At 38.4% G+C, this 12,805-nt stretch overlaps 1 protein-coding gene across 1 annotated transcript in view; it reads right to left on the reverse strand.

Annotated features, from left to right (window-relative positions):
* Nucleotides 1-12,805, reverse strand: part of dst (dystonin) — a 194,082-nt gene that overhangs the window by 20,488 nt on the left and 160,789 nt on the right. Inside the window, exons 80-88 of the mRNA XM_073872803.1 lie at nucleotides 11,021-11,176; nucleotides 10,736-10,933; nucleotides 9,927-10,055; nucleotides 9,488-9,658; nucleotides 7,178-7,333; nucleotides 6,583-6,789; nucleotides 6,325-6,444; nucleotides 2,641-2,810; nucleotides 1,497-1,656 (exon numbers count right to left, since the gene is read on the reverse strand). Of these exons, the coding sequence (XP_073728904.1) occupies nucleotides 1,497-1,656; nucleotides 2,641-2,810; nucleotides 6,325-6,444; nucleotides 6,583-6,789; nucleotides 7,178-7,333; nucleotides 9,488-9,658; nucleotides 9,927-10,055; nucleotides 10,736-10,933; nucleotides 11,021-11,176 (1,467 nt within the window). The remainder of the gene's footprint in view (nucleotides 1-1,496; nucleotides 1,657-2,640; nucleotides 2,811-6,324; nucleotides 6,445-6,582; nucleotides 6,790-7,177; nucleotides 7,334-9,487; nucleotides 9,659-9,926; nucleotides 10,056-10,735; nucleotides 10,934-11,020; nucleotides 11,177-12,805) is intronic.

The raw sequence follows: 12,805 nt of genomic DNA on the forward strand, positions 1-12,805 counted from the left end.
GGATTAAAAAACATTCAATAAGTCCATCTCTAATTGTCCCAGTCTATGGCTTCTGTTTTAGTTGCCTTGCTGTGCATTACCTAGCCTGGCATAACGTTTCTCATGCAAACCAAACAAAAGAGCTTAGAATGCCACTAAGTGTGCCATACTCCAAAATAGCAAACTTTGTGTGCAGCATATACACATTTTGGCTAAATATCAGTTTTAATAAATCTGAACTACCCTTTATTCATTCTGTTTTCTACATTCTTTTGTCTGCTATCTTGAATGGTCGTTCTCGCTTAGCTTGTTGAGGTGCATTACAGAATTACTTTTCCTACTATCTGAAGACAAATACGTTTTCTATACGTACGCAGAATCAGGATTTATGTAGCATAAAGATCTTGAAAGTTTTATGTATTGTTTTAATTGTTGGTTCTATCTATTCTTGTATAGTCTGTATACGATTGGCACTTTTGTAATGTTTGTGTTGTTCAAGCAATGTTAAGGTTTGAATTATTTTTAATGGACATAAATGTGTTTCAATCTGATAATCCTCCAATGTAATCACTTGAGAGAACTGATCCTCTGCCTTAAAACATAATAATCGCTTGATTTGACATCCAGGATTTATGAACATTTGCACAGAATTGATATAAAAACTAAAGGACTGCAATGTCTCATGAACTCTTGAGTTTTAAGAAAGAGATATTTTACGTAGAGTCTAAACTTTGATTCAAAATGGATAACATACTTCTGATTTAATATCATATCAGATTCTGCTGTGTTCTCATCTCCTAAAATGTTCACAGCTTGATTATTCTGAGATGTTTACAGAATTAAACACTGAACCAACTTGACTACAATCACTTGCGGTTTATAGGATTACGGTTACCGTTGCAGAGAAAAATAAGCAATCATTGAAAAACATGATATGTACTTTCAGAAAACTGGACAATATTCATTCAGCCGTGGATCTGTACAAATAACCAAATATAGTCTGAAACGCTCCGATGACTGCTTTTTGTTTTAGCCAAGACATGAATTATGAGCCTGTATGAGGTCATCATCACTGAGCTCAGCTCAAACATGCTGTGATATGATGTGAACTCCTATCACCTCTAACTCATGTACTGGATACTAGCAGAGACCCAAAAAACAGAGTTAGATAATTTAACAAAACATTCTTGAAACATGCACACAGATCACTTGGGAGTTTCCATTGTTCATACTGAGCTAATGATACTTTTATTCATGCTTATTTGGCCATGTGCAGTGCATTATGTGCATGTAGACTGAAGACGTTTAGTGCACGAAAGAAAACATTAAAATATTATGACTATATGAACCCATGTATATTCTTAACATATGTTTAAATGCATGAAAAAAATGCATTAAATTAAACCTACTGACTGGTGGAAACGAATCAAATGCCATATTTGCCGGTAAAGTGTAAGACGGTGAATAAAGTGGCACAACTGTAAAGATGAAAATAATTATTATGAACATAAGGATACCTTATGGCTGTCAATGAGATGCAGGACAAGGTCTATGTCCCCATGAACAGGCTGATCTTCAGCCAGCTGCGGTTCAACTTTATAGAGCCAGTCGATGAGAGCCTGCAGCGCGTCTGTGAACTGACCTGAGAACAGCAGAGCCTCCTCCAACTTGTTCTGCCTGTAGAAAGAAAAACACATGCTGTAAAATAGTTATTATATATCTATGACCAGGAATCCTCCTTTCTGACCATTAGTCATACACAGGTATCATGGACATTAACATTTGAATCAATCCTTTAGGATAAAATCTATGTAAAAAGCTCAGATGCAAAAGCTGAGATAAGAGCATTGACCGAATGCTCTCGGCACATATTACTGTGGTTGACAGAATTCGTTAAAGCAAGACAGCCAAAAACAATCAAATATATAAAATTCCAATGCAATCTAATGGCAATTTATTTTCACGAGGTGGCTAATCTGTATTAATTCATATGACCACACTGTGATGTTGGGATTAGGGGCAGAGTTAGGGGTGGGGTTTCATCATTTTTTTAATGATAATCATACGTTTTTGTACGGTTCACTTCTTACGAATTCATAAGAATCAGCCAACTCAAAAGTAACATTTATGAACATTTTGTGACATTTACAAGAAATTTACATTTTTAAGAAAACTTGCCCGACTGATTTAGAGGGTTCTGAACGCTTAATATTTAGATATTTATGCATTTAGCAGATATTTGTATTCAAAGCAACATGTGCTTTAATGTGTATTGGTATGTGCGCTCTCTGAATCAACCTTTTGATTGAATCGACAGCAATAACTACTTTATATTAAGTTTTAATTCGGTTAATAAATGATAAATATTACTGGTGCAGTGCAGAAAACATGTTACAAGTTTCTATTCTAGCTTCAGCTCTTGTAAACATATCTTAATGTACAGTGTTTATCTGGTGAAATCTTAAATGCACACTCATTTGTACAGTGAGTTAATTTGGATAGTATCTGCTAAAAAATGTGATGATAATTTGATGTGGAAATTAGCTGTTTTCAGTTAAATACCCTGACAAATGTATTCCTTAATGCAAAATATAATTTATTTCGTTTTTTAAGGATGAAATGTGACCTGAATATGTTTTCATGTGATTCACTTAAATGTACCTCTCCACAGATTTCCCACAGACTGTGTCCCATTTGTCCCTGAGCTCGCTGAGCATGTCGTCCAGTTTCTGGTTGTCATCTTGGAGAGATGTCTTGTCCTTTAAAGCTCGGCCGGTGCGACTTGTGGTGTCGTACACTGAGTGCTTGCTGCCCAGAGCTTTCTGGAACTCCTATAATCCCATCAACACACAAAAAAAGTCCACGGTCATCCAAACATAGCTCAAGGTCATGAGTCCCACAACCTGTGAGTCCTTCTTGGAAACCTGATGTCATCAAATCCTGGCATTTGTTTTTGCGTCTGACTCATCAGAACATGTGAGGCACTGCTGAGCTGTTAATTACAAATCACTGGGTAGCAGTGTGGTCACACAAACCTCTTCTTCAACTCATATCCTGTGTTAAACCCACTCATGGCACTTAACTTCACTTTAAAAGCACTAACCCCCCGTATTGTTTGAGGGATTGTGGGACAATAGAGGGGCAAACCAAACTGAATATAGCAAGAGTCTCAAAAGTGCTCTCATCTAGCATGCTTAGTGATTACAGCATCTCTCAAAGGTATTTTTGTAAAGAGCACAATAGGACTTATCACACATGCAAGACCTTTACATCACAGTCAAATTCGCAACTCGACCCTTCTGGTAAATGTATCAAACCAGCTATTTACATACCCAAGACCATTTTACTAAATTACTACAATACTTTTTTTAAACAAATGTAAGTGAAGACAGTATGTCAGCGATGTGTGATTGGCTTAAAGCAGACTTCTTATATCAGCACATCTATAATCTCACACATCATACTGTTACTCTTATGGGTTTGTTCACACAAAATGAATGGGCTGAATTTGTGAAAAAGGCTAATTTGACCTTAAGCACTGCTATTAGATTATAATATGATGGCACTTCTTTATGACTTACATAAAAGGAAATACTCCTTTGTGACTCACAGTAATTAAAACACAACAACAGCTGTAAGTGAGACAACACATGGCTTTATGATTCACATCATGTCTATTAACCAGCAGATGTTCCACATACACAGATGAGTCTGATGGGCAGGGTGCGATTTGGATGCGGTTGTCAAACCTGTATTTGAGTCCTTAAGACGGTTGCGTTCACATGCAGTTCGGTTATTTACGGGTTTACAACCGCATTCTATAACCGACCTCACACCGGAAAATTTAAGAGTTTCACAACCGCATTTACAAAGAACCTGTGCTGTGTAAACGGAAACGCACTGGACAACTGTGCTTGTTCTCTGCATTAAGGTAAAATGCATGAAAATTACAGCAAAATTACTGCAATATTATATTATTTTTATAGATGCCACAGAGCATACTACTTAGGGGCTGTTTACACTTGGTATTAAGATGTGTTTTCATCGATCGGATCACAAGTGGACGAGAGAGACACATTACGTTTACACCTGGTATTTAAATCCGTCTCTTTTGTCCACTTTCGACCGCTTCTGTGCTGAATACTAGGGGGTGGTCTGTGAGACGGTGGGCGAGTCTCTCTGCTGTCATTCAAACCCGAGCGGGAGTAATTATGAGTTTATATGGATGCAAACTTATATTATGTCGGAGTGCACTACTTGTTTAGCAAGTAAACATGCTGCACAGTGTTTTGTACATGAGTATGTAAGAGCTTTCTTTGAATTTTCAGCGCAATTGATGAAATAGGATCGCGCAACTTTCACACGCTTTCAAAACGAAACTACGGAGATCAGCCGCTCAGTTTTATCAATGAAAGGCTAAAAATAGCGCTGTTCACCAAATGTTCACGCCAGAAGTCAAAAAAGACGTAAAACTTGTGTTTAATACCTCAGATTAGACAAATGGGCGGAGAGAAGGCGGTCGCGTGTGGCTGTTCGAACGCATTCAACCACATGTGCGTTCCGCAACTCCAAAGCGATCCGATCGAAAGTGGTTTCGACCACCTCTGGATGTGGTTGAAAGTGGTCGAAAGTAGACGAGCTCAAAACGTATTGAACACCGTTTACACCTGGCATTAACGTCGTCCACTTGTGATCCGATCGACGAAAACACATGTTAATGCCAAGTGTAAACAGCCTCATAACGTATAGAATCACGTGTAGCCCATTACGTGAGATATATAGAGTTTTGCTCTGCAAAAGTATAAAACCTTTAAAGTGGACGATTACTATAATGTTACGTGTATAATACAATTTGCTAATGCAACTCAACAGATCAGCCACTTTGAAAGCTTAAAAGCAGATATATCCAATACAAAAGTAACCCCCATTACTCCTGGTGACATATGGACGTCTTGTATAGCAAAACTATCTTTTTTTGCAAGATATTAAACGTTACTTACAAAATTATTAGCACTAATGCAGAACCTCTTCAACATATGAAGTGGATTTTGCAAACCATCCTCTCATCCTATCCACCTTATTTTGACATACATTTTGACAGTATGATGTGTGAGATTGTAGATGTGCTGATATAAGAATCACACATTGCTGACATGCTGTCTTCACTTCATCATTGAGCTCCTTTGTGTAAGACTTCTGGTGAGCCGTATTGCGAGTGACACGAGTTTACCATAACTGTTTTAAACATGTTTTATGCGTGCTCCCACTACACTGATTTCTACCGACCAGCTATTGAAACAGACGTCTCGGACAAAAAGGAAAATACATCACATCACTTACGTTCTTGTTCGAAAATACAGAGAGTGTTATATTTGTGTCTGTAATTTGCTGTCTGAACAGGACTCTGTACCTGTAAGTAAATGCGGTGTGAACGCACCCATTGAATATTCAGGATATTAAGCTATTTCTTGTAACTGTTGAAATAAAATAAATATAGAAATGTAACCAGACCTACTCGTACCCGCCCAGACGAAAACACATCTTAATACCAAGTGTAAACAGCCCCTGAGATTCAAACCGCTCTGGTCCGCCACGAGAGTCGGCGCTCTAATAAGGAGGTTGAAGGCCACGAGCCCTAATATCTGTTGGTAGGCTGGCCTCCGTTACAGAAACTTAATAAAACAATTGCAGAACCTGAACCTTACATGTCAGAATGCATTTCTTCTTTATGCTTTGCACCAGACATGCAAAAACAATAATTTATAATCTTAATATTTAATAGAAAAAATGCACTGCACAATGTACTCTCAACAAGATGTCAGATTAGAAAATAGTCTGTTTGATGACAGACTGTTGTCTTCGTTTTTGCTTTCCTGTGTTATGCTGGGAGTTCCCCTCGATTCTGACAATGGTAGTTTCTGCTGTGTCATTCTTAATTGTAATATATCTTGAATTTGTTTTGTAACAGTCCTGTAAAACACGATGATATTTTGCTTGGAATCCTTTTCATTTATTATTTGTCTGTTTTCACCCTGAAATAAACTATTGGTGCTTGGTGACATTTGAAAAAATCCAGGCATGGATTAAAAAGGGATCATGACATAACCTAGACGAGCTGTCGTAAGAGCAGACAGTAATACTCTATTCCTATATTGTTTGCACTATTGCGTGGCAGCGTTTTTACTTTATTTTAGGCCGTTTATATAAAAAATAATTAATCAGAGGCAGGGATATAAAGACCAGAGGGGGTTAATCCCCCTAGCAAATCGCACCCTGCTGATGAGTATCAGCAGCAATTTGGGAAGTCAATGGATGTTCAAAAGAAAACAGAGTCGTGTAGGTCACCTTGTGCTGGGTTAACTGCGTCTTGATCTTGTCTGGATCATTTGCGATCTCCTGCTCTGAGTCTAAAGCTCTCTCAGACTCCTCCAGCCACTCCATCAGTTTGGTCCAGCTCTCGTGAAACTGCACAACAAAAACCCACGAGAAGTCATTCATTCGTGTGCTCGTCCACAATATCTTTATCTTTAAAGCTTATCTTAAAACCATTTAGACAAACTGTGAAAACAAATTTGTCCTGTGGATCGTCCGGACTTTTGGCACCTGTTTCGCCCGTTTCTTGGCATCGTCCAGCAGTCGTCCTCTCTCTACAGACCTCTGCACGATCTTCTCCCAGCGACTCTGAACGCTCAGCAGCAGGTTCTTGATCAACACCACGTCCTGCTTCTCACTGAAGTACTTCAGGTGTGTTCCCATCTTATCCAACTCAATGATCTGATCTCGATGCGAGTTCACCTCAGTCACAAACATCTGTGGAAAGCCAGCAGATCAGATTAAAAGAAACAAATTCAAGACACTAGGAAATTTAGACAGATTATAGGGTAAATGTTGATCATTTATGCTACTTTGTGTTTGTACTGCACTATACACAAAGCTTTACAAAAGGTGTTTAAAAAGGTTGACTGTCAAAAAGTGGCCTAATTTTCAGAATTCAGTGGTGTGGTTGAAAGCATCTGTAAAAAAAAGCCAATTATAAGACATAAGGGAAACATTAATTCAGTGGAGTGTGTTCAAACACTTGACTAGTGTAGTGTGCAATAATCCGCTGTTTGCTGACATACAGTTTAATAAACGTGTGTTAATAAATGTGACACTAAACAAAAAAGGTGAATACATGGTGACGCCATCGAGCACTGACCTTATGTTCATCTATCTGGAACATAATTGTCTCCAGGATAAGAGAGGCAGGAGAAATCATAGTGAGGGTCTGCTCAGCCTGTGTCAGCCAGTTAATGAAATCCTGCAGTGAGTTGTGAAAGTCTGTGGCCATCACCAGAGCCTCCTCCAGTTTCACCTGTCCACAAATACACATATTTTCAACTATATCCCGGTTTAATGTTTGGGGTGAGGTACTTGTTTAAAAACAGTTTATAATCATCACAATCCGTAATACTGTTGCTTATATATACTGTGTGATTAGGGGTTATATTTGGCATTCAAGCGTGACTGTAATATCAGAGAATCAAAGAAGATGACAAACATGAAAAGACAATCAAGACAACACATACATGCAGTCTCAATTGTATTTTTCATCTGATAATCTGACAGTATGAGCACAATGAATTTCAGTAATTGCATCTTTATCTCTCTGTTTTCCTCAGGCACATCACTGCTGGGCAAAAGGGACACATGAACTTCCCATCAACTGGATTAAAATCTTTCACTGATTTCATTTGACAGCACATAACTCGCTGTATTCAACAAGATGTCTGGTTAAAATCTAAAGTGCAGATACATACTATGATACAGTCAGGGTCCAGAAAAGAGCTTGTATGGTCAACAACCCTGATGTAAACATATGCCTTTCCAAAATTTACAATTCTGACATCATTCTATCAACAGACAGATTTAATCTGAATACAATCTCGAATACATGTCAATTCTGAACTAAATCTGTGCGATTTTTAACCCATATAGGGGCTGTTTCCCAGAGAAGTCTTAAGATTTTAGTCCCAGACTAAAGTTCAATTCAATTCATTCAATTTTATTTATATAGCGCTTTTCACAATACTCAATTGTTTCAAAGCAGCTTTACATTAATAGAAGCAGTAAAAGCACAGAAAAACGACAGATAGCTCAAGATAATACACAATAGCATAAGCAATCAAATTTGCTGCGGCTATGACTCGACATTATGAGCGAGCGTATTACTAATGTAACGTCTAGGAGAAGAAGCTAAATTAAGCCCAAGCAGGCTACCTCCCCGGGGTAAAAAACCCCCTAGGAGAAAAAAAAAACAAAAACCCCGGGTTGTTTAGCCGAGGAAATAAAAAATAAAAAGTCCTAGGAGGGAAAAACCCTTGGGAGATATACATGTATACACATATAAACGGATAAGGAGATTAAGCGGAGATTAAGCGGATATTAAGCGGGTCCTGCCGGTAAAGTGCATATTTGAGGTGTCTTAAAGCCCCCCTAACCTAGAAAATGCACTTTTACATGTGTTTCTATCAGAAAATGAGCCACCAGTGTGTGTTCAGAAGCATCCTGTTATTATTCAAATTCATCTTTTCTTCTTTGTGTAATATTCTTTAAACCGCAACAGGCTGTTAGGGATCCCCTATCAATGTGATGTCACATTGATTACACCCCACCCATGACCGCTCACAGACTCCGCCTTATGAGCGTGTAGTTCAACATATGTAAGCGCTCTACCCCCTACTTTGCATACGGGGAGGGGAACAGAAGATTTTTTTTGCATTTAAAGAGACGCACACAAAAAAAGTGTGTTTTTTTTATTGCAGCCACAAATTTAAGATGTGTGGTGTATTTGGAGCTGAAACTTTACAGACACATTCTGGAAATACCAGAGACTATTTTTATATTGGTTAAAACAGTGGTTCTCTAACCGGGGGCCGCGAGATGGTGCCAGGGGGGCCCTAGTTTTATGACATTTTTAAAATACATTAATTTATCATGAATTCTGTGTAATTAAACGTAAAAAAATAAGGCTTTTAACCAACAGCACTACTTTGTATAATTTAATATGTTTTGTTTAATTAAAATGTTACATTTTAGAACAAATTGGTCGTAAATTTTCTTTTTTGTTTTTGAAGTTTTACATCCTCTGGTATTATATGCTTTCATTGAATGGAAATGAGCTGTGTGAAATTCTTTATGTGCCAGTAAATAAAGAATATCACAACATGAGGTCAAGCATGTGATGACATAAGGTTCATATTTGGGTGAACTATTCCTTTAATCCACTTCTGTAACTTTTTTTAGAGTCCATAGGTGATGTGACTTTGTTGTGTACTGATTTATGACTTACTTTAGGCAAAAGGTTAAAAGACAATCATCCATCTGATCACATCAAAGCAAAAGAGCTCATGGATCTGATATCATGACTGCATTAACGAACTCAGCGCTTTAACTCTGGGATCAAACCCAACTCTTGTGCCAATGAAGACGAGGAGTGACAGGAGGAACATGAAGTTTGGACTCTCACCTTCCTGTCAGACGCTTTGGCCTGAACACTCTCCCATTTGGCCTGCAGGTTGCGTAGGTCCAGTTCGGTGGTGCTGTCTTGACCCTCGGGCGTCATGGCCAAAATCTGCTGCCCTTTCTGAAGAAGCTGCTTGTATATCTCCTCTTTTGCCTCTAACGTATTGCACAGTTCCTATAAAACACAGACATATACAGTATTTACTTTTTATTTTGTTAATTTCTTACATTTCTTACAATGTTAATGCTTACTTTATAGATGAATGTCTATAAGGGATTCTGAGAGAGATTTTGTTCTTGTGACACCATTACATACAGTACAATGATGTTTTATGACATCCAGCTTTAGTTGTCGTAAAGCACTGTTTCACATATACATCATGAAGCAATGTTATACAGCATTCACTAGCTGATAGCTGTACGCAGCACTATTAAATACACACCAGATGGGTGTCGAGCTGCTCGCGGGCAGTATCTGGTAAGCCGCCCAGGGCCTTTGATGCTAACAGCTGACGCTCTGTGTCTTTTAGCCATTGCTGAATGTCTTCAATCTCACCATGGAAACCTTGAGCCTAGAAAACAGAAGAGCCAGCGTCACAACAATAGAGTCCACACATTCATTACCACAGTCACGAGGGGTGTGTTTAATAACCCTGACGCCCGGGTTAATGATCACAAAGATTGGTATTATTCTCTAAAAGTGGAACGAAATGAAAATAGTAGTGGCTGGGGTTAAACATGCAATAAACTGCTATATGCTATATTTCCCTTTGTTTTAATGTGAAACTTTTTCATGTTTTTAGAATGTTTTAGGTTCAATAAAGAAAATAACCAAACTGAACTGAAAAAGTCGTACGAAACCTGTCAACAACATGTATGAATCGTAAAGTAATTCACCCAATAATAAGGATAAAATGCAAAACATAAAATGCGAATGGTCTTTTCACTGGCCTGAATTTCTGCAGTTATTTTTTGGCCAGCTCATTAGCAAACTTAATATTGCTTTCAGTGAGGAAAAATCAGAGCATTATGTTTTCTCCATTATATTGTTTTCATGAGCTTTAAACTCCGAGAGAGACCATGTGTGTATCGACTCGCTCTTTACTGTTTCTCTTTCACATTCTTTAAGATTAACCAAGTACATATTTGGCCTCATGTTGAGAACATCATCAATCATCGCTCCATTTTAGGAAACATTCAGCCGTTTAGATTCCAGAGGGTTGCCAGGTCTCGGTCGTATTTAAGCCTGAGCCTGCAGCAGGGCACTGTCCAGAAGCTTTCTCCTCTGTTCGGTTTTTTCCAGGATGGTTTTCCAGCGCTGATTTAGGTTGTCCAGTTTGTTCTGTAAGCCGCTGGCCTCCTCTCCATCACTGGACTGGACCAGGTCACTGCCCGCCTTATTAACCGCCTCCACTGTGCTCTTATGGGCCAGGACATCATTCTGCAACACCTGCCCAACACAACCCAATTTAATACCTTAAAAGACACAAAAATATTAAAATACTTGGCTCACACGAGAGTTAATACGTTTACGTACATGGTGCTTTGCGAGCTCGATCTCAATAGCTTTTGGGTCGCCACAGGCCTTCCTCTGTTCACCAAGCAGCTCTTCTGTATGAGTAAGCCAAGCCAGAAGTTCATCTAAAGCGTGCTGAAACTGTCCCAGTGCCAACAGCGCCCCCTCCAGTTTGTGCTGTAAGACATCAGGAGAAAAGTGGCTAATGTGATTTTCTATTTATTTGAGGACTATGCATTATGTGAGGATTACTTGACAACGAGTAGTTGTTGAATTATTAGAAAATAATGCACACCCAAGGTGGTAATGTGGCACGACGTGAAGTGGAGTCCCGTGTATACCACAGTTACCACAGACATTGCTCTGGTGGTTATTTAAAAACATTTAACAGAGTAGGTGTGCTTTTATCGAGATATAATGCATACCTGTGGAACATGTTCTTAACCAGTCCCGTGGTATAATTTAAAGCTAAAATGTTATCATATTGTCTCGTTAAAAATTGTATTTCTTTTCCTGAAATGAATTATCTGCTGATGTAGCCAGTGGCAGTGGAAACATAATATTAACCAATAACATCATATACATCTGGATTTGTTTGGGCTATGTATGAATCATCAGTGAACATTATTCCCAATTACAATGTAACAACTCGCTATGCCTGTGAAATGACTTTCCTACTGAGCTAATGTCACAAATCCACCCCACATTTTCCCTAAGAAATGAATGTTGAGTAGGGGTGTGACGAGATCTCGTGCGACGAGATCTCGGAGATTAATTATTAAAAAAAGAGGTGAAATGCTGGTCGTTTCTCAAACAAAAGGCTGCATCCTTTGTAGACTGCATACTTCATAAAGACTGTCTTATTACAAAATATTAACAATTATAAAGTTTACTATTATATTACTTTAATTGTAAATTGTTGTAATATGCTCATGACTTGCGAATCTAATGCTCAGTTAACTGAAATAAACCAGGCTGGATGACGTATGCAGCCTGCATATGCGACCTCCGGAGGATGCAGCTTTCTGTTTGCGACAAGGCCACAAACAGTTTGGGCTTCCAATAATGTTCGTCTAAGACGCGTTGTGATTGTCTGTTGATCAGTGTCAGAAGTGTCTCAGCAGTTTAAACCCTCACTCGGAGTTTATTTTTGCAAGTTCTTGCTCAAGAATAACAGTTGCTATATAATTGGTCAAATATTAAAGATTTAAATGGATTTAAACGTTGTTTGGTTAAAATTAAGCGTCTAAAGTTTAGATTCTAAAGTGAAGGTAACAGAAGCGGGTCCGTTAGCGCCCCCTCCAGGCATTTGTTATAGTACATATACATGCTGCTTTTTATTACAAAGGCTACGTTTTGATACTTTATTTGAACAAATTATTATTGCATCGTAATTATTATGTAATTGTAAAGGTTAAAGCAACACTATGTAGTTTCCATGTAAAAATGACTTACAGCTCCCCCATGTGGTTGAAAAGCGCAACAGTGCCTGGTATCAGACACTCTTCTGCAGACGGGGGAGGGGCGGGGCTGTGTGCTCTACCCTCCACCGCCACTTTCAGAGTGTGCTTGTAGGAGCTAGGAGGCTGCTTAGGTTGCAGCAACAGTACAATTTGTCCAGTTAAAAGTTGTTCTATCACTGAAATAATTTTAGAGACATTATTTAAAGGTAAAAAAAACTACATAGTGTTGCTTTAATGCTAACTTGGGTCTATTTTTATTATCAAAAATATCAAAATACGTCATTATCAATTAGCAAAATAATTGTTAGGGGCAGTCCTAGATTAGTTAAAACATTTCAAAATA

Source organism: Misgurnus anguillicaudatus, chromosome 11, assembly GCF_027580225.2.
Source record: "Misgurnus anguillicaudatus chromosome 11, ASM2758022v2, whole genome shotgun sequence".
Classification (NCBI taxonomy): Eukaryota; Metazoa; Chordata; class Actinopteri; order Cypriniformes; family Cobitidae; genus Misgurnus; species Misgurnus anguillicaudatus.